Genomic DNA, 25240 nt, shown 5'->3' on the forward strand with positions numbered 1-25240 from the left:
AGAAAATTAAAGAAAACCTTAGTTTTCTTTCCCCAAGAAACACAGGAGGGACCTGGCTGGTGTGCTGACCGAGAGGTAAAGCCACCCCTAATGTTCTCCTAACCACTATTAACTAACTAACTGCTGGAAAATGGGTCACAATGGTCCTGTGCTGGGGTCCCTTCCTTCGTGGCTCCCTGACTTGTTTCCTTAACTATAGCAGTAGTTAGAGCAGAGTAGAAACATCAATTAGAGTGCAGGGGAAGGGAGTGAGAGGATTCTACTCCTTATTAATCAAGTATTTTCCTAACTAGAAGAGAGAAAAAGAAACGCTCAATAAGCAGATTTATCTAGGAAGGAAAAAGTGCTTTGGTTTTAAAGATTTTCTGATCTTAGAATACTTTCTTTCCTAATGCGACAAAATTACATGTAAAATTATCACCCTGTGCATAAATGCCACACCAATCAAAGGTCACAATGTAAAGAGAGGTGTTGAGCTTCCTTGAAGGTGTCTAAACAGAGGGAATACCAATAAGAATCATGGACCAATACTATGTGATGGTAGCATAATACTTTAAGTGTAATCAGCAATGCTGAGTGTGACTGTGGTTGAAAGGGGAAGGCCAGGGTTGTGTATGTCACTAGAAGGAAAGCTGGAGGATAAAACATGGGTCTGTGTAATTCAGGGAAACCTACAGTGGATGATGATTGGTTAATTATACAAATATAAGAAAGTTCTTACATGAACTAGAACAAATGCACATCACTATTACAAGGTGTTAAAAACAGGGTGGTAAAATGGGAAAAAATACACTGAATGCAAAGGAAGTTCTATTAAAAACAAAACAAAAACAAAAACATGGGCCACACATGCTTCCCTTCCTTCACCTTCCTCTCAAGGGAAAAAGTCAAGGCTGCCTGTCCAACAAATTCCACTCCATATGAAGGAAGAACTCTGATAAAGATCAAAAAGAAAAATTAAGGCCATATCCATGTGTGAGTATGCTAGAGTGGAACTTTTCAAAGGATATGTGCAGGGGTTCCAGTTCTCATCTCCCTACATGACTCACTTTTCATTCTCAAGGTGTGACAAGCAAGGACAAGGGAGAGCTGTGAGAGTAGGAGGCATGCAGAAGGCCTGGCTCAGTGGTCACCCAGGTGGTTCAGGGTTTTCAAAGGGTCCAATATACCAAGGTAGGAGAGAGCACAGGGACCCTGGAACCATAGGGGGGAGGGGATCTTTTTCGTGGAGGATTCCTAGGATCATATATTCTTCGATAACAAAGTATGATGGCAAGAGGCAAGACTGGATAGGAGTCTAACAGAAAACTCACAAGGTAACCACAACTCTACCCCTACACAAGACATATGACCAACAGTGCAATTAACCCTTTTATCATTGATATGGCATGGGTCTTAAGTTTTAAATGACCTTAAAATCAGAAGAATCATAAACATCTTTCTATACAAATGGGAAAAAAAAAACCACAAACAAAATGGCTATAGTTTGAGAATTAAAAAAAGGCATAAGATAGTAAAAAGAAGTATTCTTACAAATGTACTGATTTTCTGTATTAAGCCACTCAATCATTCAAAATTTAGAGAGGATTGGTAAACAAAAATCTCAAACTGATTTTAACAGTTAAGAAACATTTCTGAATAAGACCTACTGTTATTACATGAGACCTACTGTGTTACATAAGACTTAAAAGAGACAGATTATTCTGGAGTAAAAAAATGTGAACATATTTGATAAACTTACACATATAATAATTCATTTAATCCTCACAGCACCCTATGGGACAGTTACTATTATTTCCACATCATCGAGGTGGGAACTGAGGATAGTGAGGTTTGTTAACATGCCCAGGGTTATAGCTAATAAGAGAAGGAGCTTGAAATCTAACCTAGGCTGTCTGGCTGGAGTCTGCTAATACTTTCTTCACAATTTTGCTAAGAAGCAAAGTAAAATAGTTGTTTAGAAACATGATTCTTAGCCCATATACTCACGTTAAGGAAGCGGCCCACATTGCCTTCTCTTGTGGCATCCAGTAAAAATACATTCCCATTATGTAACTTCTTCAGAGAAGCAGGTGAATGATTCTTGGTTTCAATTGGCAACTCTTCACCACTGAAGACCTGCTGGTTTTGACATGCTAGAACTTTTTCCTCTTGGGGCTTTCGTATTTGAACCTTAAATTCTTTTCTACCACTCAGATTATCCAATGTGGATGGCTGCTTACCCCTGTCCTCTGTTTGAGTTTCTCCTCTGCATTTTGTTATATCTACCACATTTGATTCGATCAGCAGATGGTTGCCAGCATTTTCAACATGGTCTGACTTTAAGTCCTCTAAAAGAAATTTTGGAAGTATTTGTCATGAAATATACTTGGTTGAGCGACAGTGTTGAGATTAACAATACTAATTCAATGCTATTTGCTTTATTTATCACTAATCCTTACAATATGCTTAAGTAATATTACTCCAATTTTACAAATGAAAACTGTGAGTCTCTGAGGGTTAAGGGATTTGTCTGCCCCACAATGAGAACTGGGGTAACAAACCCGGAAGCCACTGGCTCCAAAGTCTGCTATCTTTCTACTACAACATAATGCCTTTTTATGAATCTGCATGTTGCTTCTTTCTCCTTATATTTAATCTGCACTCCCTACAAATTTATTTTCTTCTCTTCAACTCTGAAATCTGCCTTAGTGTGAATTCAAAGTAACTATAACACAAGTGGTCATTTAGAGAGGGGCTCTAGGTCTCCAAGATACCATGGAAAAGCCTGAAGAGCCCCTGTCACAGTCACGCTCCACAAGTCCCAGGAACAACAATGGTATTGCTACGATTATATACATCAGCGTTTGGTGTTTTTGCTAGATACTCATTTAATTACACTTTTATAATAAGTGATACTTTAGAAGTAGAAGAAAAATCACTTTTGGTACCCAATAAGATAAACATTTTTCTGAGAATATTCAAAGCTACTGAATGCACGTAAAATGGAATAAATAAAATTATGGCCACACAACTCAGTGAAACAAAGGAACTATATTTCTTTAAAATTAAAGCTCTTGTTTTAACCATTACTGTTGCTGTTCCTAAATGTAGCTATATTATAAACAGGCGTTAACTGGTTTTGGAGTGCCTGTATATACATTGCAGCAGTCAACAAAAAGGTAAAAGAGCTAAAAGCAACAGTACTCCTTCACATGTACCAAATGGTGAAATAATTATAATATGGGCTTGTATATAAAATGCCCTTTCTTTAATAGAGGATGCCCTACCTCTCTCAATCTCTATCTTTTAAGACCTGGTGTGGAGTTGGGGGTACAGATGCAAGGAGGCTCAAAGGGAGAAGTGGCAGCAATGGCTGTTCAGTCCCTCAAAAAGGGAGATCTCTTAGCAAATCTCCCTGCTGAGGGAAATAATGAAATGCCAAAGTACCAAAAATCAGGTTTTCCCTGCTTTAATATTAACTAAGCAACAAACATAACTGCAGGATTGGGAACTCTGAAGAATAAGCACTGAAAGAAGCACCATTCAAGCTCCTTGCTAGTGAGCATCCTCTGTAGCAGGAGGGGCTGGACAACTGCAAGAAAGTGGTATGTCTTTATTTTAAGGGTGTCCAACACAAAGAGCAAGAAGATGGCTGCTTAGGCTAAAGCTTCCAAAGCCACGATAACATCTGTGGACTTTATAGAGTCAAAGATGTTCAACCCTCCCCTTCCCACCTTGCACCATGTCACTGTTGGCATCTAGACCAGGGGTCAGCAAATCTTTTCTGTAAATATTTTCAATTTTGCAGGCCATGGAGTTTCTGTAACAACCATTTAACTTTGCTGCTATAATGTGAAAGCATTTGTAGACAATATATGAATAAATATGTGGCTATGTTGCAATAAAACTTTATGGACACAAAATTATAATTTCATGTAATTTAAGTATAATAAAATATTATTCTTTTGATTTTTAAACCATTTAAAAATGAAAAGAACATTTTAGTTCATGGGCCATACTAAAACTGGCAGTAGGCCACATTTGGCCTGCAAGCCATGGTTTGCTGACCTCTGATTAGGCAAGAGAAACGAAGAATTCATTATAGATTCTGAGAAAAAGAGTCACAGGTATTGAGCATCAGAGACAAAAAGGCAGAATAAAAGACACAGGCAATTAGAGTGAAATAGCCTACTTTGTGATTCCTTGGCTTTAGAGTTCAGATGTACTACAGGTGGTTCAAATCTATCATCTTCTGAGGTGACATACTTCAAGGAAGGAAACCCCTTAAGAGAGAACAACAAGGATGTCTTTACTTTGCAGGTCAGGAAAAATTATTTGGCATTTAGGCCTCTTTTATCAAGTTTCAACGTTTATAGGCTGAAAGTACTAAGTCAGTTTCGAAAAGTGTCAAAGTTGACATAAATTTTTGGACCAAAGGAGCCAATATATGCAAGACCCCTCTGACAGTGTCCTCCTTTTAGGTGCATCATCAAGCCAAGCTATCAAGACTGTCAAGACATTCTTTAGACACCTCTCAGTTCTAATTGACATTAGCACTAAGAAAGTATTGATGTCAGATTATAAATTTGGATTCAACTATATATGCAAAGAGAAAAACACCCTTTGGCTGGCTTTTACTTCAGAGTAAAGGTTAAAGAGGCTGCCTGTCTTTGTATGTTATAGACCCTGCAGTCACTTTAAATAATAATGACTTTTGAAGGAGGGTATATGCTTAGTACAATGCTAGGCACCCAACTAACTGCTCAATGAATGTGGATTATTATTATAATTATTCAAGTACTCAGTAACTGAATGCTCAATATTTATTATTTAGTTGGGTGCCAAGCATCCTGCTAAGGAAGTTTTATGAGATTTATCTCATTTAATTCTAATTTTGCCAGATGGATATTATCAACTTCATTTCATAGATAAAGAAACACAGACCTAGAGACATCACCCAGTTAGCAAACAAACAGGTCAAACCCAATTTTACTTAACTCCCTGGCCTGGTCTGTTCATCATTATGTAACACTGAGGAGACGCCTACTGCACAGTCTCTAGGCAGAGAACAAGTATTTGCACAATACCTAGAGCACAGTTTTTATCTTTCATCAGCAAGCCCTACTGTGAACCATCATTATTCGGCCTCTGTTCTACAACATTAGAAAAAATAACATTATCAAGTGACAATCTGAACTAAGTAAAGGACAGAAAAGGTGAAATGATAGCTGATGTTTTCCCCCAGGCCCAATCTACTTTTTGCAGTTTTTACCATCTTTTCCCCATTGTGTTGAAAAACAGCTGTCTTAGTTTGAGGACTTCTAATGACTGAATGATGTTGAATTCTTGAAATACTGTCACACTTCATTTTCCTGAAAAGGAACAAAAATTGTTATTCCGTATATCATTAAAAATTCTCTTTACTGCACCTTGAAAAATAGATAATATTATTATCTAAATATCTATTATTTTTAGAAATTAATCTAACTTAACAACACCTATGCCTACCCCTCACTGGAAAAAGGAAATACAGTATTTTAAAGTCTATCATTTTTGATGTAAAAAGATGAGGAAAATCTATGAAAACTTTGCAAATGAAATGGTGACAATAAATATAAAGAAAAGCAAAAATTATGATTATCCATAGAAAACTTTATTAAAGTCATACAAAGTAAAACTCCAAAATGGGAAAACTGAAGAAATAAAGTATTTTGGCTAGATTTTTAAATTTAAGTATCCTAGATTCCTAAAAGTGTTCAATATACAACCTTGACACAAGATGATATATAGAGAGAGGAGAGCGAAGGTCAGTGGGAAAGCAAGAGAAGAAAAGAAGAAGAACCACTTTTGATCAGTAGTAAGTAGCTTAATCTTGATTGGGATCCCAAGATCTTACTTACATAATTGGCTCTTTTAGATCATTATTGAATTTAGGTAGACATATCTCAGCCTCAGCACTGTCAGGCTGTGTTTCCAATTCTAATGGGATAATTTCAACTTCACAGTCTGAACACGTTACATCCATTTTCCTCTTTTTTGAAAATATATTTTTCATAGTATTCTCCTCTTTCCCATTTTCATCAGCGGCATCAAGTTTTCCAGGGTTAGCTCTACTTAGTAATCTTCCTAAAAGAAAAAGGTAAGAGCTTGAACAAGAAGAAAGATAATTGCTAAGCAGCAAACAAACATCTGTTTCTGTTCTATGACTAAAGAACTCTGTGCTCTGCTCCTTACTTCTAGAATGAAGATGAACACATTATTTAATCTTAGAAAACTGTTACAAGAAATGATAAATATAAGTCCAAATAGGGACTGAATGTCTTCCAGTATACAAAAGAATACAGAGCATTTAAAAGGAGCATTTGTTTTGGTATAACATGAAAAAGTAGAGATTTAGCTATAATAATATAAAACAAAAATATACATCAGAAAGCACTGTAGAAAATTAGTAGGGTGAATTCTAGTTTCATGTCTAGTTAAAAACGCCTTATCATATGAAATCTATACTCTTTTTTATAAAGAGACCTATTTAATGTATGGTGATATGTGCCTACTGTTCTCATATTAAGTTCTGGAGTAACCAAATCTTCATCTGAAATTGAGGCATTTTCTTTCAAGGTTCTCAAAACTACAGTTACCAAGTCAAAATTATCAACTGAATATTCTCACTCATCATTAGATCAGAGAAAAATATCTTAAGGGCATTTTTTTTAGCAATGCAGACAAAGCCAGTGATACTCCTGGCTACCATTTGGCATTTTTATAAGGAGTTGATTATCATCAAAGAATTTTTTGAGAAATATGAGATATGTCGAGGCAGCCCAGGTTACGTGTATGTACATGGCACATAGCAGGAAGCCAAGCATTACTACTTTGAATTCTGCTAACTCTCTGAGCTTCTCCCTGCCCTGACTGGAGTACACCTGGCATCTCAGGTGAGGAAGGCTTTCTGGTTCTAGCTGCTTACCTACCAAGGTTCTGTTTGGCATATTTCCTTTAGACTGGTTCTAGAGCCATGTTTCTCAACCTTTTTTACTTCACAGCACAGCCAAAAAATTAGATTTTTTGCCTGGCAATGTGGGGTACATGGACAAGATGGTTAGAGACCGATGTGTCTGGCCTGAAAGAATCAGTAACTGTACAACTGTAACACACCGGTAGTGAACCCTTGCTCTAAAGCGTGCCTTCTGGTAATCCTCCTATCTTATCGCTCTTGGCCTTGCTCAGAGATATCAATGGTCCTGGCTAGTAAAATGGGAATTCAGAAACGTAGCTCCAACTATAGAATTCTGAAAAAATTTTACCTGAATATATGCAAACAAATGTCCCTCTGTCAATGTCATCTAGGCAGCGTACCCCCCATCCCTTCTTCTCAGTTTTGAACACCTGTAGCCTCACTTGAGGACCATGCTGGACAACTCGGTTCTGACACATTTGTCGATTACACTTGCACAACAGATTGCACTCATAAATGCTGTCAATAAAATACAAAAAAGAGGAAAGGCAATCAGACCCCCAAATCAAAAACAAAAGGAATTTATATTGTTACTTTGCTGGGACTGGCTGGTAGAAAGAGAAGCAGACTAAGAGTGATGGCTCCTAAAGCCAGAATGCTTGGATTCCCATCTTAGTCCCAGCATGTACTAGTTGGGGGACATTAGAGTACTCAGCACCTCAATTTTTCATTTCTAAAATGGGGGATATTTGGTAGTACCTACCTCACAGAAGATAGTGAAGACTAAATGAGTCAATATTTTCAAAGTGCTTGGGACAATGTCTGGCAAAATAGTAAATGTAAGCTCTTTTAAAGGATAATATCTAGAAAGAAAAACTTTCTACTTCTCTTTCTAAAGGTGTTATTTGTTAGAACCTTGAAAGATGGAACATTTCCAATTTTCAGGAGAACTATGTATCATATATTTCTTTTTTTCTGTATGCTCTATGGCAGGGTCATGTTTCATTATTTTTCCATGTGAGTATCCCTGTTATTGCAGCACCATTTGTCGAATTTCTTCTTTGTTTGTTTTGGGAAGTGCATGGACCAGAAAGCAAACCCAGGTCTCCCGCACGGTAGGTGAGAATTCTACCACTGAACTATTCGCTCACATACCTGCCCCCACCCCTCACATTTTTAATGGGGAAAAAGCTGCCCAGAGTAGGCTAACCCTAGATAGGCAAGAGCCAGACTCAACAGGTAAGTGTTCAAGTCCTGTACATGATATATGTATGTGGTCTGACTTCCATATCCCAGAACAAGATATAGGTTGTTTCTTTATTCCTTAAATTTCAAAATTTGGTAATAAAGACATTTGTAACCCCGTAGGCCACAATGAAAAATTTTCTACCCTCAAAGATACAAACACCCTGCAACAAATTCTCAGTGTATCTTACCCAGTAGGTATTTGTCTCTGGAGTCTTTTATATTTATATCCAGTGGTTATATTATTACTTGACAAGGTACAAATCTCAGCATTCCTTGCTGTCAGTTGAAGACATGCACACTTTGTTCTAAAAGGAAGGCAATGAATAGAGAAGTCAGAATAAAAAAGCACCAAGTTAACAAAGGAAAGCAACAGTCTTGATAAAAGTGCAGATGATATAATAAAGACGTATTTGTACTTAGAACTTGTATGGACATCTTTTCTACATGGAAAAGACCCCTTTTAAAGAGGGACATTTACCAAAAGCTTATAACTAATTATAAACTACACTATATCTCTATTTGTTCATGATATACTTAATTATATAAGTTTTCTTTAACTTTTCAAAATGAGGTCTTATCATTTTCTATTCAACAGAAGTTTATTTGTGAAGGTTCTAGTTCAGCTCTCCTACAGTGTATAAATTCATGTGCATAGGGCAGGCCACAGTGGCTCAGCAGGTAAGAGTGCTTGCCTGCCATGCCCGAGGACCCATGTTCGATTCCCGGTGCCTGCCCACGTAAAAAAAAAAAAAAAAAAAAATTCATGTGCATAAAACTTGAGATGCCTGGGCATCTCAACTATAAATTAGATTGGTGATGAGTGGTGACCTTGATAGTTCTCTGGGTCTTTTTTGACTCCTTTGTTGAACAAGTGACTTTAAAGTCTTTTCCTCTATTATTCACTTCTGTATATACATAGAACATGTTATAGAGCGGTGTCTACTGTTTGAAACAGAGCCCACAATCCATAAATTCATAATTTGAATTGTTTTCAGATGTAAAAACCTGAAGTGGTGTTTTATCATCTGATTTGTTAGCAGAGTTTACACACCATACATACAGACTTCCTAAAAAAATAAAACACAACAGATAAAACTAAACTTTCAAGAGGTTTGGTGTGATGTCCTTTATAGTTTTACATATACATATGTCCATAATATATTGTATTGTTTTTCAACTTTTAAAAAATTTACTGTATAATTTTACAACTTGTTTTTGTTTAAAATCTGTCATTATACAGAAATCTAGTCAATTCCTTTAATTCATTATATACAAATCTGGTTAACGCTCATACAGCATTTATTATCCAATAGATAATTAAGCTGCTTCAAGTTTTTCAATATAACAAGCATCTTTATTCTTATGCACGTGTGATGTCACTAGCAGTGCTTTCAAATATGTCAACAATTTCTACCATGGCCCACAGTAAGAAAAACATTTCATTCATGATCTTGTACATGCATGCATATCATATGTGTCTATGTATATAAACTGAAACAAGTTTCATGAAATTTTACTTTTATGTCTGATGATGCCCTGAGGTATTTCTGTATTACTTAAAAAAATGCTAGCTACAACCCATTACAATGATTTTACATTCCACTGAACTCGTAGTTTAGAAAACAATGCTCTAGATACTTTGCAGGCAAATGACTGCCTAGCTAGATACAGAATTTTAGTTTTACATTTATTTTCCTTTAGCATTTTAAGCTAATATGCCTCTTCCTTGTATTTCATTGTTTCTGATGAAAAGTACATCATATGACTGTTTTTCCTTTGTAAGAAATCCCTAACAGCCAGACTGTGGTTTATCTCTTGATTCCTAAGGTGTGAATTCTCCCATCTGTTGGGACTCACACTGCCTTTTTTATGGTCCTAAATGGCTTTGTGTGGTTGTGCGTGTGTGTGCTTTAACGTTTGCTGAAACCGTCTTCAGTGGGATTTGCTTCTGCACACCTCTGTGTTAGGTGGTTAGGCTTCGGCTCTACCCTGAGGATTTCACAGCTCTAAATCAGGTTTGCATTAGTACACAGTACAGTTCCCTGTGAGATACTAGCCTAGTTCCCAGTCTTGTGCAGCTGCCTCTGTTCCTATCCTCCCGGATAGCTCAGTTTCTGCTCTCTGCCATGAAGGGACATGTTGAGTTTCCACTTCTGTAAGGATTAGAATCCCTGGCAACACTGTTCATGTCCATTTCCAAATCCCAGTCAGCCTTTGTTTACCTTTGTGAGTTCTCCTGTAATTTCTGACCCATGGACGAAAAAACGTACAGTGGTGGTGCAAGTTACTTGAGGGATTAGTTTCTACAGTCTAAAGGCAAAAATCACATACAAAGTTACTATTTAAAAAGCCCCTTAAACTAACCCTAAAGTATACTAAACATTATTCAATAGTCAGTTTTTGCTCTATAACCCTGAAACAGATTGGGCTTGGCCAGATGAAGTAGTTAGGTTACATTTAGAGGAAATGTTTACAAAAAAAAATACACATTTTTAAATGGAAACAAACTCAGCATAGTGAGAGGTTGCCTCTATGAAATGCCAAAAGGAACTGAGCCAAACTGAGGTATTAGCAAATTAATTTATCCCATCTCACTCCACCTGAGAGAATGGTGAAAAATATCACCCACACTCTTAAATTATTTCTTTCTTATTCTTTTTCTTTTGACTAGTATAAGTAGTTGGTTTTGCATTAAATTAAACATACAAATAATGCAAATCCACTCCATACAAGCATAGCTGCAAATAAATGTGCATTACACAACCTTAAAGCAAAATGTTTTTCAAAGTCTTATTATATTAGAACATGTTTTCATTTTGTTATGGGATATTGACGCTATGATCAAGAGATTACTAGTTATAAGCACTATTAATTAGCTAGGAAATAATTTTTAAATGATTTGTAAATGTAAAATACAACATTATAGTGGTTTAGAAGGTGGATTCAATCCTGGCTCAACAATTTGTTTACCTTAAGACAATATTATAATTGTCTTCTCTCAATCTCAATGTCTTCAGAGGCAACCTGAAGATAATGTTACCTCCTCATGAGTTTTGTGAGGATTATATAAGAAAATGTATGTAACGCATTTAGCACAGTGTCTAGCTGTGGTAAACGTTCAAAAATGTTATTTCTTATGATTGTTATTATTTAATTATGGGACTAGATTAAAGGAAATATCCTTAGAGGAAATAATTTTCAAATTATTATAATATTTGGTAGAGTTTTCTTTCCTATTATTAGTAAGGGTGCATCCTTCCATTTTTAGATTCTTGATGAATAGGTTATATAGATAGACAGACAGACAGACAAACTGATACATAGCAGGACTTCTTGAAAAGAATGCCTATATTTCAGCAGAGTTTCTGAAAGGTAGTGTTTTTCTACTCACATGTCTATGCAGCCCTCAGAACAGTCACATGAATCAGTAAACATGATGGAAAAGTTGTCTAGATAATATGCTCGTGGCCATATAGTCCTTCTGTACTTAAAGGGTGGAAGCTTTCTATTATCAATTTCATTACAGAAAGAAATGGGCACTGATTCCACTCCATTGCTAATATCCATATCAGAAACAATTTCTTCTTGCTTTGGGTAATTCCGAGTCAACTGAACGTAGGTATTGAAAGAAAAATTATCTGTGAATAAAAAGTTACACTCTGTCTCAAGCAGGTAACGAAAAACTTCCTCCATGTTTCGCAGACTCCTTCCACAAGGGGCTTTATAACTCACGTGGAGTGCTGAAGAACGAGAGTTTGTCTTTGCATGTCGCCTCTGGAACTGGCATTTGATGGGCAGCTGCAGAGGGTTCTCCCCCTTGGAGGTTAGTGGAACTTTCATCAGACAAGCACCAGAGCACTCATGCCTTTGGTAGGATATATTTGAAGGTGGTTCTTTTTCTCTAAAATCTGTAACTTCCTTTTCCAAAGGGAGAACTTCCTTATTTTCTGTAGATCTGTTAACATTTATTATTTATTAGTATTTCAAATTCATAGTACTATTCTCCATTAGAAAAAAAAAAACTACACAATGAATTAATGTAATTATTTCCTGTTATTAGATAACCCTAAAATAAGCCAGACTTTGAAACAAACATTTTACTATATTCTGTGGACATACAAAGAATATATCTAATTTCAGAATAAACACTCCAGAAACCTGTTAATAAATAACTTTTTGCTAGGTACTTTAGAGCACCTAGAAAATTTAGAGCTTATTTAGAACATTCCCTCAATAAAGACCTGGGGAAGGTTATGTATTTAAGCATGCTTGGTTCAGCTTTTTGCCTGGAATAAAAAAGCTAGTAAACAAATAATCAGCTCATCAAGAAGTTTGCATTGCTTGTTTGCCTTCAGCAATCGTACTGACTGAATTTTCCCCATAAATATGCATCATATCGACACATCTGAAAATGATGGAAGAAATGGGGTGGCTATTGACTTCAAGAATTATGTGAAAGGATTCCATGTGTATAACTCAGGTTTTAAACTTACACAAAGAATCCGAGTTTTGTTTTACATACTAATTTTTATCTCCCTTTAGTGTGTGTTACTCATTTTAGAGATACTCTAATATTCACTGTCCAATAGAACTCTCTGCATTGACGGGAATGGTCTATATCTGTGCTATCCAACATGGCCACTATAACCACATGTACTACTGAGTGCTTTTATATGTGGCTAGTGTGATCAAAGTGAATTTTAAATGCTACTTAATTTTAATTAATTCAAATTTAAAGAGCCACATGTAGTGGTTACCATGCTGGATGTATGGACATGGAGCGTCTTCATCCTTTTTTCAGCTGTAGAGTAATCTTCTGCATAGACATTCCAGAATACATTTAATTAGTCCCCTACTGTTTCTAATCTTTTGGACTTACAAATCATGATGCAATGAATAACTCTGCAAATAACCATTTCATGCATGTAAAGATATCACTGTAGACTACATTCCCAGAAGTGGGAATGCTCACAGGATAAACAGATTAGTAATTTTGTTAATATTGTTTTGCCAAATTGCCCTCCATGAGATCTGTACCTTCTCAGCAATTTATGAGTATGCCTGATTTCCCAAGATCCTCATCCATCAAGTGGGTCTTGATGCTTTTGAAAGGGTATACTCTAATTTATTTAGAAAATTTTCAATGTTGGACACTTTCGATTTTTTCCTATTTTTCTCAATGTCAATATTGTGACGAACATTCTCAAACATAAATTTCTGACCAAATACTTGATTATCACCTTAGGATACACTCCTTTAAGAGCAATTACTAGGTCAAGAGAAATGTACATAAGAACAAACTTTTTTAAGAAAACTTTCACACATGAAAGTGTGTTTTTCTCATCAAGAGACTAATACAATGAACTCTCACCATGTACTTGTTACCAAGCCTTAATAATTATCACCATTTTGCCTATTTTACTTCATGTGTTCTCCTTTCTTCTGCCTTGCCCTACTCCCTCCCCTACATTTTATTTCTTGTGCACTTTAAAACAGACACCACAACTTTTAACCTGAAATAACTCAGTATATATCGGTAACAGGTAAACCTTTAAAAAATAGACTCTCAATGACCCATCTTCACATTTCCCTGCTCTGACTGTCTTAAAATTTGTTTGAATCAGAATTCAAACAAGTTCCATACATTTTATAGGATATACATTTTTTATAATCTTACAGCATTACATTCTTTTTTATTTAAATGACATTTATATGTAGAGGTTGAATAAACTGAGTCATTTGTTCTATAGCATCTCCCACATTCTGGAACTTGGTTGATGCCATTCTGTGATGCTATCATTTAACTTGCGCCTCTATTCTTAACAGATCTGTAAAATGGTAAGGAGTTCTAGAAGCTTGCTTAGATTCAGGTTCAAATTTTTTGGTGGGGGAGATGGACAAAAATAATTCCTAGGTAGTGGTATTTCCTGCTGCATCACAGCAGAAGATACTTAACATCTGGGTGTTTCACTTTTAGTGATGCTAAAATTGATCAGCACTTTTGGCTGTTTTCAGCCGAATCCGTTCACTTTAAAATTCCATGTGCATCTTTCACCTAAAGTTTTAGCATTCACTAATGATCACTGCCCAAGTCATTGCTAATCAAGGTATGGTGGTGCCAGTCCCCAGTGGTTTGCTACCTGTTTGTGAAGTACAGAAATTGAGTTATATTTAGAAACTTATACCTTATCACTAGAGTAACTTTCTAGAAACCTACAATCTCTGGATGGGTCCCTGGATCAGATAAGCCCTGAAATGCAGAGGGGTCAGCCTCTCTAGAACCTCAGCTAGTTCTATTTCACTACCCCATATTACTGACAGCCCCTTCCAAAAGGAAAAAGTTAGAATGGTCATAGCCCAAATACCCCTGAAGAGTGGGATAGAAAGATCAAAGGTGATGTTGGACTTAAACAGAAAAGGTAGGGTTTAACAAATGAGTATGACCGTTGAATAATTATATTGATATTTCTTTTAGTCTCCAATATCCTAGTGCAGCTAGAAGTAAAAACCTAAAATTGTGGAATTATAACCCATGCCAAACTCTGAAATCTGTTCTACCACTAATACGGCGATGGTCTTTGTAATTTATTGTTTTCTTGTATATACGTTATTTTTCACAAAAAAAAGAAAAAAAAAGTCATTTTGATAATAAAAAAATATTTATTTCTTCTGGCCTCCTATATTCTGGAGTAGCTAGAAGGAAAAATCTGAGATGATGGTATGGTATCCCATGACAAACTCTGAGATCTGTCCTATAACTACTTGTTGAAGAGTGCTTTGAAAATTATTACCTTTTCCTTTCATTGCTTATATATATGTTATATTATTAAAAAAAAAAAGTTTAGGGTGGTGCGACAGTGGCTCAGTGGCAGAATTCTCACCTGCCATACTGGAGACCTGGGTTCAATTTCCGGTGTCTGCCCATGAGGAAAAAAAAAAAAAGAATGGTTTAGATTAATAGTCAAATATGCTTCTGCTCTAATTTGTTGAATTTTATTCAAACCTCTTTTCATATTTCTAGTACGTATTATAAGCTAGGCAATTGTGATGCATAATTATTTCATAATTGTTTGTGTAAACAAAAATTGAACGTGTAAGTTTGGATTTTCTGATTATGAGAGACCCAACACCTCTGCAATATAAACCCAAACTTCTGCTAGACTGTAAGTTCCAGGAAGGCAGTTACTTTGCTTAATCCTTTCACCATTGTTTCTTCGATCCTGGCACTTAGTAGGTGCTCAAAAAATGTTTTTTGAATAAATAAAGGATTGAATGAAGAAGGAAAGTGGAAAAAAAAAGTAAAAAAAAAAAGCATAGGCCTAAAGTTATCATTTCTTGGGGATATGGGAAGCTGCAAAATAACAATCTTCTAATTCTACCATTCCTACTGCATTTTCTGGCTAGAATTCTTTTATAATGAGGAAACGCCCCTCAAGTACTCTTGGGATGTCCTGAAATACAGGTAGTATAGAAAAGGCAAGATAAATGATTCTTTCCTTTTATTTACAAATATTCAGAATGAGTTGTATCTTAGCAACTGTGAAACTGACTGACTTCTTAAATTATAATTATGAACTCACAGAGTTTTATAGATTTGACATGTTTTAAATCAATCACAGTGACTATTCTTTCTGATGTTCAAACTGTTCCAGTTTTGGTCAGTGGAAGCTTCAAGTTTGCTCCTGAACCTTTCCAACTAGTAGTCTTTCAAAGCTTCTTTATCTTCTGTCATAAGATATTCCAGGTTCACATTGTACCAGGTCTGGAATCAGCCATTTCTCTAAGGAACCATGGTTCTATTAAATAAGAAATGACTTTTAGCAATCCTAATCATGGTACTAGGAGGTGCACACGATTTAATAGATATAGATGGCCAAATTGCTTTCCAAAAAGGTTGGAACAATTTACAGTCTCAAGAGCCAGTATGAATATTAAATGAACATATTCTTGCTAATGCTGAGTATTATTTATAAATGTTTAATCAATTTCATAGATGAAAAACAGCATTTTATTACTACTACTTTTTTTTTTTTTCTTCACATGGGCAGGCACCGGAATCTAACCTGGGTCTCCGCATGGCAGGCAAGAACCCTGCCTGCTGAGTCACCTGGCCTGCCCATTTTATTACTTAATTTGTTTTCCTCCAGTTAATAGGGAGTGTGCCCCTGTTACAGCGCTCACAAATTTCATTACTTAAACTAGCAGACTGTGGCAAATCAAAGTCATTGACTAAGAAATAAAGCAGGTTTCCTAACATTGTAAAATTAAATCCCTTATTAACGGAATTATCATTGGAATAAAAATTTTGTTTTTTACATTTACCTATGTCATTGCTCACTTATATGAAATGGAAATTCAATTCAACTCAAGAATAAAACATGGAAAGCCTGATTCCTGTTAGATTTAAGTCTTTCATCCCTGGTTTCATCATTAACAGACTGTACGATCTTGAGCAATTCAGCTGGGGTTGAATACCCCTGGCTTCTCATTCACCATTTAGCTTGCCAGTCTGCCTGTGTGATGATTGACCCGCTACGGATTTAACTACTGAAAGAAAAATAAGCCATAAATTCATGATCTGCAGAGGAAACACAAAAGGAATTATCTAAACATAATTCCGGTTAAGAATGAATATGTTGCCTTAGGATTCTTAATGGCAAAGGGAAGGAAATCCTGGACCTAATTAGACATGTGTCTCCTCAAGAGATCTCAGAATGTTCTGCTGAAAGTCAGATATGAACTCCTGAACAAAGGATCTGATGGGAGCACAGCACAAGAGGGACAGAAGGTTCTAAGGAACTGATGTTCTGATTATAAGATCATAAATAATCCTAATGAGATGGGAAAGCAGTTAGAGAAACCAATTTAATTTCTCTGGATTAAAAAAAAAAAGGAAACAGAAGAGGGTACATAACCAATTATAAATACAAAATACTGACATAAACCTATAAGTGTCATAAATGCTAAAATCCAGAAAGAATCCAGGCTTCTAAAAAATGCTAATTAAACCAAGACCAGCACCACCGCCAACAGAAAGCTATGTTTGGAACAAGAAAGAGGAAAGATGACTTAAGGCATATTTAAAACTGAGCCCCAAACAGATTATATCTCAAGGTCTTGAAAATCTTCCAAATACTGAAGAATAAAAAATGGGTAAATGATTTTTCAAAAGAGAAAAGGCTGATTCCAGAAGTACAGAATGGTTAGCTTACAAACGATCTCTAAAACATTTCTAAAGATAACATTAATGATCTCTAAAACATTTCTAAGTATTGAATACTTAGAAAACAATTTAAGAAGCCAAAATGGACTAGGTGAGAAAAGTTTTTTCCTTTCTGATAAGAAAAGGAAACTTCACTTTCCTTTTTGATAAGATACTATACTGCTATAGTATGCCACAGAAGCAGTGAGTCTTGATTTCTCCATTGTGAGTAACAGAATTGAAGGTGGGACAATAGTGGAGTTAAATAAATTCACTTCTGGCTGAATAGTTCTTTCTGAAGAGTAATGAAAGGAGGCCACTAGTAGTGTTCTATCCTATGCAATACTGTTTTCAGTGACAATATGGAGACTAGAAAGCATATTTAATATATGCATATAAAATGCAAAGCTTTTAGAAAAGACAGAAAAGAGAACATAATAGATTCAAAACTCACAAAGACTGACAGGCTGGAATAATGAACTTAAACCAAAAAGAGTTACTCCTGAATTTAGGTTTAATATACAACAGTCTAAATAAGATGGGAGAGAACTTATTTGGTGGTGATTTAAACAAAAAGTAATCTTATATTTAGTGGTTTAGATCAAATGTGTTCTTAAAAAGCAAATGAAATTTTAGGCTATAGATTAGAAGGCCAGAATTTCTAGAACATATTTGTTTCGTGAGCTACTGAAATGATTAGATAAGGAGTTTTCTCTGAGAGAATTTTAAAATAAGTTTTATGCATCTTTTAGTCTCAAACTGTAATGACATCTATAATATTTGTAAATGAATATTATATCTAAACAGCATCTACCTACATTTCTCAGACTAAAAAGAAAAAGGGAAAAGATTTCTACATTGAGAATTATTTTTATCAGTTTATATATTTAGCTGAAAGGGCAAATGAAATAGGAAGCAACTTAAGAACTTTGTAGACACTTGGTTTTTTGAAACTATGTTTTCTCTTCTAACACAAAATACTTTTAGAAACCTAACAGTTCAAGGTTTTGGTACAGATATTTCCTATTAAAAATAAATAAAGATTAAGGTCAGAATGTCAAATTCCCTCTTGTAAAATTCTCCTTTATGCTGAAGAATTCTTACTGAAATTAGTGGAAAAAGTAGAAAGGAAAAGTCAAAAAACAAAAGAAAACTAGCTTACTTTTATAAATTTTCTAAAACTACTTTAGAGCTGTTACGTATTTTCAAAACTGAACTGAAATCCATGGAACTGCACAACACAAATAGTGAACCCTAAGTTAAATCATGGGCTACAGTTAATCATACAATTATAAAAATGTGCTTTCATCAGTTATAATAAATGTTCCATACCAACACAAGTTGTTAATGATAGGGTGATAAACAGGAACCCTGTATTTTGTGCATGATTGTTCTATAACCCATAAATTTTTTTTTTTTTTTTTTTTTACATGGGCAGGCACTGGGAATCGAACCTGGGTCTCTGGCATGGCAGGCGAAAACTCTGCCTGCTGAACCACCGTGGCCTGCCCAAAGAAGCTAACTTTTTTTTTCTGCTAGGGCACGCTCCAAGAATCAAACCCGGGTCTCCAGCACAGCAGATGAGAGCTCTGCCACTGAGCCACTGTTGCCTGCCATAACTTCTTTCAAAAAACAAAAACAAAAACAAAACTGAACTGATACTGAATGAAACACTTCTTGCCCTTTTTTGTTAACCCAGAAAACATAAGTTCCCTAGCTAAAAAAATACATAGCCATGTTGGTAGATTTTAGTGTGTTAATCATTTATACAAAGATATCAAGTTAAATTATATAAAAAAATGGTATCTTGGGAATATTAAGGGACTCATGAACCTTTATCTTCTACATAAAATACTAAAATTTACAACTTTTAAAGTTTTTGATGGGAAGAAATCTTTTATATATATCCTAATGTCAAATAACTGATCATAACTCTTTCTAGGCAAAAAGGTATTAACAATACAAATAAATTTAATTTAGATACACACAGAAATGTACAGTCTTCTGGAGAGGAGTCATCATATGATGTAGAGGGCAATGCATTTGATTTGCTTTCCTGCTCATTCTGGGTCACAGGTCTACCATCTATATAAAAAAAAAAGTATATAAATGTAACAGGTAAACCAAGTTAAAAATCATTAACTGTAATCTCCAAATAATATTTTCATTGTATAGAGATTCTTCCCATAGGAAGTCCTAAAATTTGCAAGCATTAAAATTTCAAGATTGAACCAAAAGATTAGGTGTCTTTATTTTAAAAAACATTAAGAAAAGACAGGATAATATAAAGAATTAGGATAGAGGAGGGTTCTACTAGAACACTTCTAATTTGGCAGGAACTTTACCTGAACTTTAATCAACCCTGAAAGTGAACATTAGGTGTTCCTACTTCTGCCAGTACTTTATAGAAAAATAACACAGTTCTTAAAGGTTCTATGAAAGGCCACACAACAGAAAGTTTTTGTGTCTCCCTGGCCCTGTTTTCATGGGTAGAGGGGGAAGTGTTTGGGTATCTTTTTTTGTGTGTAAGGTCTTTTCACAATTCTCAGTCTCTCCTCTCCTATATCCTTCTGAACTTAATCTAGCCTTATTTTTTCTCTCCTTTTTCTACTTAATCTTTTCTTATTCTCTAACATGATCACAATATAGAAATAAAGCCGTTGTATTTATTAAGAGAGTTACAGATCTCTTGTTCTTATTTTGAAAATTAGCTATGTGGAATATTCTGTCTGACTTAAAAAATATTTAATGTGATGACTTATTTCCTATGCACTGATGGACATTAAGAAAAAAAGTGATTCTCATCTTGTTTTAGATAATTTCTTTAGTTAGACCAGATTTAAAGAGCTATAATAATTGATTAAAAATTAAATGTGCTACAAATTAAGAATTTTCCCCTTTTCCCAAGAGAAAATTTTTTGCCTGAGTCATATAAATCCATATTGACAAATGTATACAGGCATAGTTAGAAATATTATTTACTGGAAAACATGGAGATTTAAAATTAATCCTAAAGGGGGAAAGAGGAAATAATAATTACTTCTGTGAATAGTTCCAATCCTTTGTGTGGTGACACAGCAAATATTTAGAATTACAAATAAGCTAAGAAAATAAAGGTAATTAGTGGTTTGGTCATAGCCTGGGAAGGCCAGGCTGGATCTGTGATTGCTTCCTTCTTCTTAACACCAAGTCCTTTTTTTTTTTTTTTTTTACATGGGCAGGCACCCGGAATTGAACCCAGGTCCTCGGGCATGGCAGGCAAGCACTCTTACCTGCTGAGCCACTGTGGCCCACCCCCAAGTCCTTTTTTTATCTTCCAGTCTCAATACTGTTTTTAAATTAAGTGCTAACTTGAAACTATTATTAGTAAGTTTTAATTTTCATATTTGCTAATAATATCTTTCCCCAATTATTTACTTTAAAACATTTCTTTATTATTAGCAAACAGATATACTTTATTTTGATAAACTCATTACATTTGAGATAAAGAAAACAAACCCATATAAAACTATGAAATTATAATATTCAGCATTTCTATTGCGGAAATTGATACTTTAGAAAGCCAAAACAAAAATCCAAGCTACTTTATTTTGAAAATTAAAAGTTGTTTAAAATTAGTTCCTTGAGAACAAAGTTGTTGAGGTATGCAATGAGGACATTATGTTGAGTAAACAAAGCCTGAAACAAAAGGAAAATATTGTATGGTCTCTTTTAGAAAATACTTATTAGAAATTTAGGGCTAAATTGTAAGCTCTTACAGCAGTCACTGAGCTTTAAGTCTTATTTCTAAATTCTGAGATGCTATGCTCCATGTGCATAATCTGGTATTTCCCTGGAACTCTGGGTACCTGTGTGACATCTAAGGCTCACAGAGTTAGAGTTCTATAGCTCTGAAAGTCAACACGGTTACATACAGAAACTGTTAAAGAAACTGAAAAAGACATCCAGCTCAATTACAGATAAGGACGAAACCGATCTGGTTGGGACTAAGGTAAATCAGAATACAGGGTAAAGGATGATACTGTCTGTATTTTAGAATTTCACCTCCTGTGTGTGACTAAAGGAAGAGATGTTTATTTTGTTCAAAACTTAAATTTTCTGTAGCATACAATCTAACTTAAACTGTCTGGTCAGTTCAGTTAAACAACCTAAACATGTAGAGCCTAGAATTAGGAATCAGATCTTGTAATTCTGTATAGCTTAATGTAATACTCTGATACATTCCAGAGCACACTGGACAGATAATTAAAAAGTACTGGCAAAGTCTCTTGAAGGACTGGAGAAAAAATATGGAACTATTAAATTTCCCATCTGGTAAATCCCTGACACTCTCTCAAACAGGAGGGACGCCCCTGATCTTATTATGAAACTTATTTCTGTAATGGGGGAGAAAAACCTATCTACAATTATGCCTAAGAGTTACTTCCACAGAACCTCTTTTGTGGCTCAGATGTGGCATCTCTATCTTCAAGCTCAATTCTGCAAGTAAAGTCATTACCCTCCACTATATGTGGGACATGACTCCCAGGGATAAGCCTCGCCCTGGCATCCTGGGATCAACAGCGCCTTCCTGACCAGAAAAAGGGAAAGAAATATAACAAAACAAGATATCAGTGGTTAAGAGAGTTCATATAGAGTCAAGAGGGTATTCTGGAGGCTACTCTTATGGATGCTTCAGCTAGATTTTGCAAATTGCCACAGTAAGCCAAGCCCTAACCAACAGTATTCCTGAAAACCCTAAATACCAGGGCTCTATCTGAGGCCCTATAAAGTTTCACTCACTAAGTTTATTTTTCAGAAACAAACTTTCAGATGTTCTTATGCCAGATAAACCTTGAAACCCAGAGGCACGAGTTTCTCCAAAAATACTGACTAGTTGCATTCACCCCATAATGTCAGCACCCCTTTTCAACATGAAAAAGTTAGAATGGTCATTGCCCAATTACTCTGGAAGAGAGGGAGAAGGATCAAATGAGAGGGAGGAGTTGTAACCAAGAAGATAGAATTTAACAAATTACTGTGGCTACTACTCACCATATTGATATTTGTTACTCTAGTACAAGAACAGAATGTTAGAACTAGAATGCTCTAGTGTATTAGAACAGCTAAAAGGAAATACCTGAAATTGTGGAACTGTAACATAACATATTTTGAAATTTGCTCTATAGCTACTTGTTAAAATGTACTTTGAAATTTATCACTTTTCTGCTATGTTATATTTTGCACACACAAAAAATTAGTTCCTTGTTACCAACTCCTGCATTTAAACACTTTTGCTTGCAAAACTAATACAATCACTTCAGGGTGAACTGATTTCAACTGCTATTGAGTATTTTCTTTAAGAAACTATTCTTCTAAATTTACAGTTAGAATTGAGAATATGTTGAATAATAAAAGCCTTCTTTAAAATAGACTAAAGATGCCTTAAAGCTCCAAACCATGACAGTAAAACAAAAATTACTAAAGCTTTGCTGACAACATCTAACCAGATTAATTTAAATCTAGTAGATGCACTTTTTCAACACTTTAGCAAATTAGCAATATGTTAAAATTTATGAAATGGGGATTCTGATAAAATAACCTTCTAGTACTATCCAGAACAGACCTTCCTAGTACTTTCTTTTCTTTTACCCAAAAGGAACTGTGCTGGTTTGAAGACGTTATATATCATAAAAAACCATGTTCCTTAATTCATCCCTGTGGGGGCAGATCTATTGTGGGTGGGAACTTTTGATTAGTTTGTTTCCATGGAGATGTGACCCAGCCCATTCAAGGTGGGTCTTAATTCCCTTATTGGAGTCCTTTATGAGAGTATAAAAGATGAAACTCTAGAGAAGCTGAAAGAGAAATGCCCAGAGACATTTGGAGATAGCCACTGAAATCAGAACCAGGAGAGAAGGACCAGCAGATGTTGCCATGTGCCTTCCCGTGGGACAGAGAAACCCCAGAAGCCAGCAACCTTTCCTCAGAGAAGGCATATTCCTCTTGATGCCTTAATTTGGACATTTTCATGGCCTTAGAACTGCATATTTGTAATCTAATAAATTCTCACTGAAAAAGCCAATGCATTTTTGGTATACTGCATTCCAGCAGCTTTACCAAATTGAAACAGGGGTTTATAGTGGTTTGAAGTGTTAGAATTCTATTTGTCTTCCTTATATGAGAAGGTTTTTTGGAGAAGACAGAGATATTTTTTCATTCTTTTCCTAGGAGGCTTTATAGGGTATGTATTTTCTATTTGTGGATGGGTCAGACATTTCATTTAATAGAGGGAACTGTGAGTTATATAACTTAGCAATATGTATTTTATATTTTAAATTATCTTTAGTTAATCTGATTTATTAAGGCTGACTTGTTTCATGCTAGGAAAACACCAGAGAATACCTTAGGCTATAATTAGAGATGTACATACCCTTTATCAATGTTGACTTGTTACCAATGATTGCTTCATTCACCAGAATCATTGCTTGGATGTATTCTGTTAAGGAAAGAAAAAAATAATAAAAACAGTTAACAACTACCATGACCCTTTATTCATGGTGTAGGCTAAGCAATTTACACACTTTTTCTCCTTTAATATCCACAACTCCCTTGTGAGGTTCCTATGATTATCTGCATTAAAGATAAAGAAACTGAGGCTCAGAAGTTAAGCTACTTATTCAAGGTCATTCAATGAGGAATATTAGAACTGGATTAAACTTAGATATATCTGACTCATGCATAATGAGATGTAAAAACAGTACTAATTTTTTGACAATCACCTAATAGGTTAATGTCATACGATTATTCAAAATTAAGAATTAATTCTGGAGTAAGTTGTGTGTCAAAACTATGTTTCCTGATATACTGAAGGAGGTTTCCACAAAACAGTCTTAGATTCTCAAAACAACCAGAATTGAAGGAAAAGAAATAGGAAAAGTAAAATTCTGGATAACTGAACTGACAGCTTATGTAGAACACAAGTTTTACTTGGTTAAATAAAATAAAACAGTCACCTGCATTAAGCCTGGCTGGGAGGGGACCCCTTTCCTAAAAGGGCTGTTCTTGAACACAAAAACAATTTACCTGCAGGAACTTTCAGATAAAATGGAAAGCACCCACAGAACTGCTGATAAGCCATAACTGGAGATAAAAATAGTTTACATCCAGTACCATATTAATGAATGCTTATCTGCTCTCCACTTTGTAAGATGCTGCCACCACCCCCAAGTAAAACGGAAACTTAATGACAGCCAATCACAAGATTTCCTCATTTGTTTCCATGTTTGCTCTCTCTATAAAAGCTTCCTTTCCCCTTTCCACTTCCTCAGCAGACCTCTTTCTTTCTGAATGGGATGAAACTCAATAATGCTGTGAAATCCTAAATGGTAGGAAAGTTTTCCTTTTACCAACTTTCAAAAGACTAGTAATACAAGTTGTCTAAAGCATAGTTCCATGTATGCTTATATTAAAATAAAAACACACTAGGGGAAACACGAGTGGTCAATGAAGGGGAGGGGTTAAGGTGTATGGTATATATGAGTTTTTTCTTTTCATTTCTTTTTGTGGAGTGATGCAGATATTCTAAAAAATGATCATGGTAATGAACCCACAACTATGCAATGATACTATGAGTCACTGATTGTACAACATGCATAGAATGTATGTGTTTGAAGATTACTCAATTAAAAAAAAAGACACTATAAGGGAAAAAACAAACAACTAGCTATTCATACCAGTTATCCCTGAATAATGGGGTAATTAATTCTTTTTTTTGTACATACCAAATGTTGTAAAATAAGCAGGCATTATTCCTGTAACTCCCACTTTCCCCAACAAAAACAAAGATACAAAAGAATGACGAGAAAGATGTG

The 25240-nt window shown here is 35.2% G+C and overlaps 1 protein-coding gene across 2 annotated transcripts in view; it reads right to left on the reverse strand.

Moving 5' to 3' along the window:
- Nucleotides 1-25240, reverse strand: part of SETDB2 (SET domain bifurcated histone lysine methyltransferase 2) — a 95931-nt gene that overhangs the window by 49922 nt on the left and 20769 nt on the right. The window contains exons 5-13 of one of the 2 annotated variants that reach the window (XM_077158187.1): nucleotides 23800-23865; nucleotides 19376-19472; nucleotides 11577-12140; nucleotides 8374-8490; nucleotides 7287-7456; nucleotides 5883-6108; nucleotides 5255-5354; nucleotides 4175-4265; nucleotides 1990-2330 (exon numbers count right to left, since the gene is read on the reverse strand). In XM_077158187.1, coding sequence (XP_077014302.1) covers nucleotides 1990-2330; nucleotides 4175-4265; nucleotides 5255-5354; nucleotides 5883-6108; nucleotides 7287-7456; nucleotides 8374-8490; nucleotides 11577-12140; nucleotides 19376-19472; nucleotides 23800-23865 — 1772 coding nt within the window. The remainder of the gene's footprint in view (nucleotides 1-1989; nucleotides 2331-4174; nucleotides 4266-5254; nucleotides 5355-5882; nucleotides 6109-7286; nucleotides 7457-8373; nucleotides 8491-11576; nucleotides 12141-19375; nucleotides 19473-23799; nucleotides 23866-25240) is intronic. The other variant, XM_077158188.1, reaches the window with a different exon arrangement.

The sequence above is a fragment of the Tamandua tetradactyla genome, chromosome 4 (genome assembly GCF_023851605.1).
Source record: "Tamandua tetradactyla isolate mTamTet1 chromosome 4, mTamTet1.pri, whole genome shotgun sequence".
NCBI lineage: Eukaryota > Metazoa > Chordata > Mammalia > Pilosa > Myrmecophagidae > Tamandua > Tamandua tetradactyla.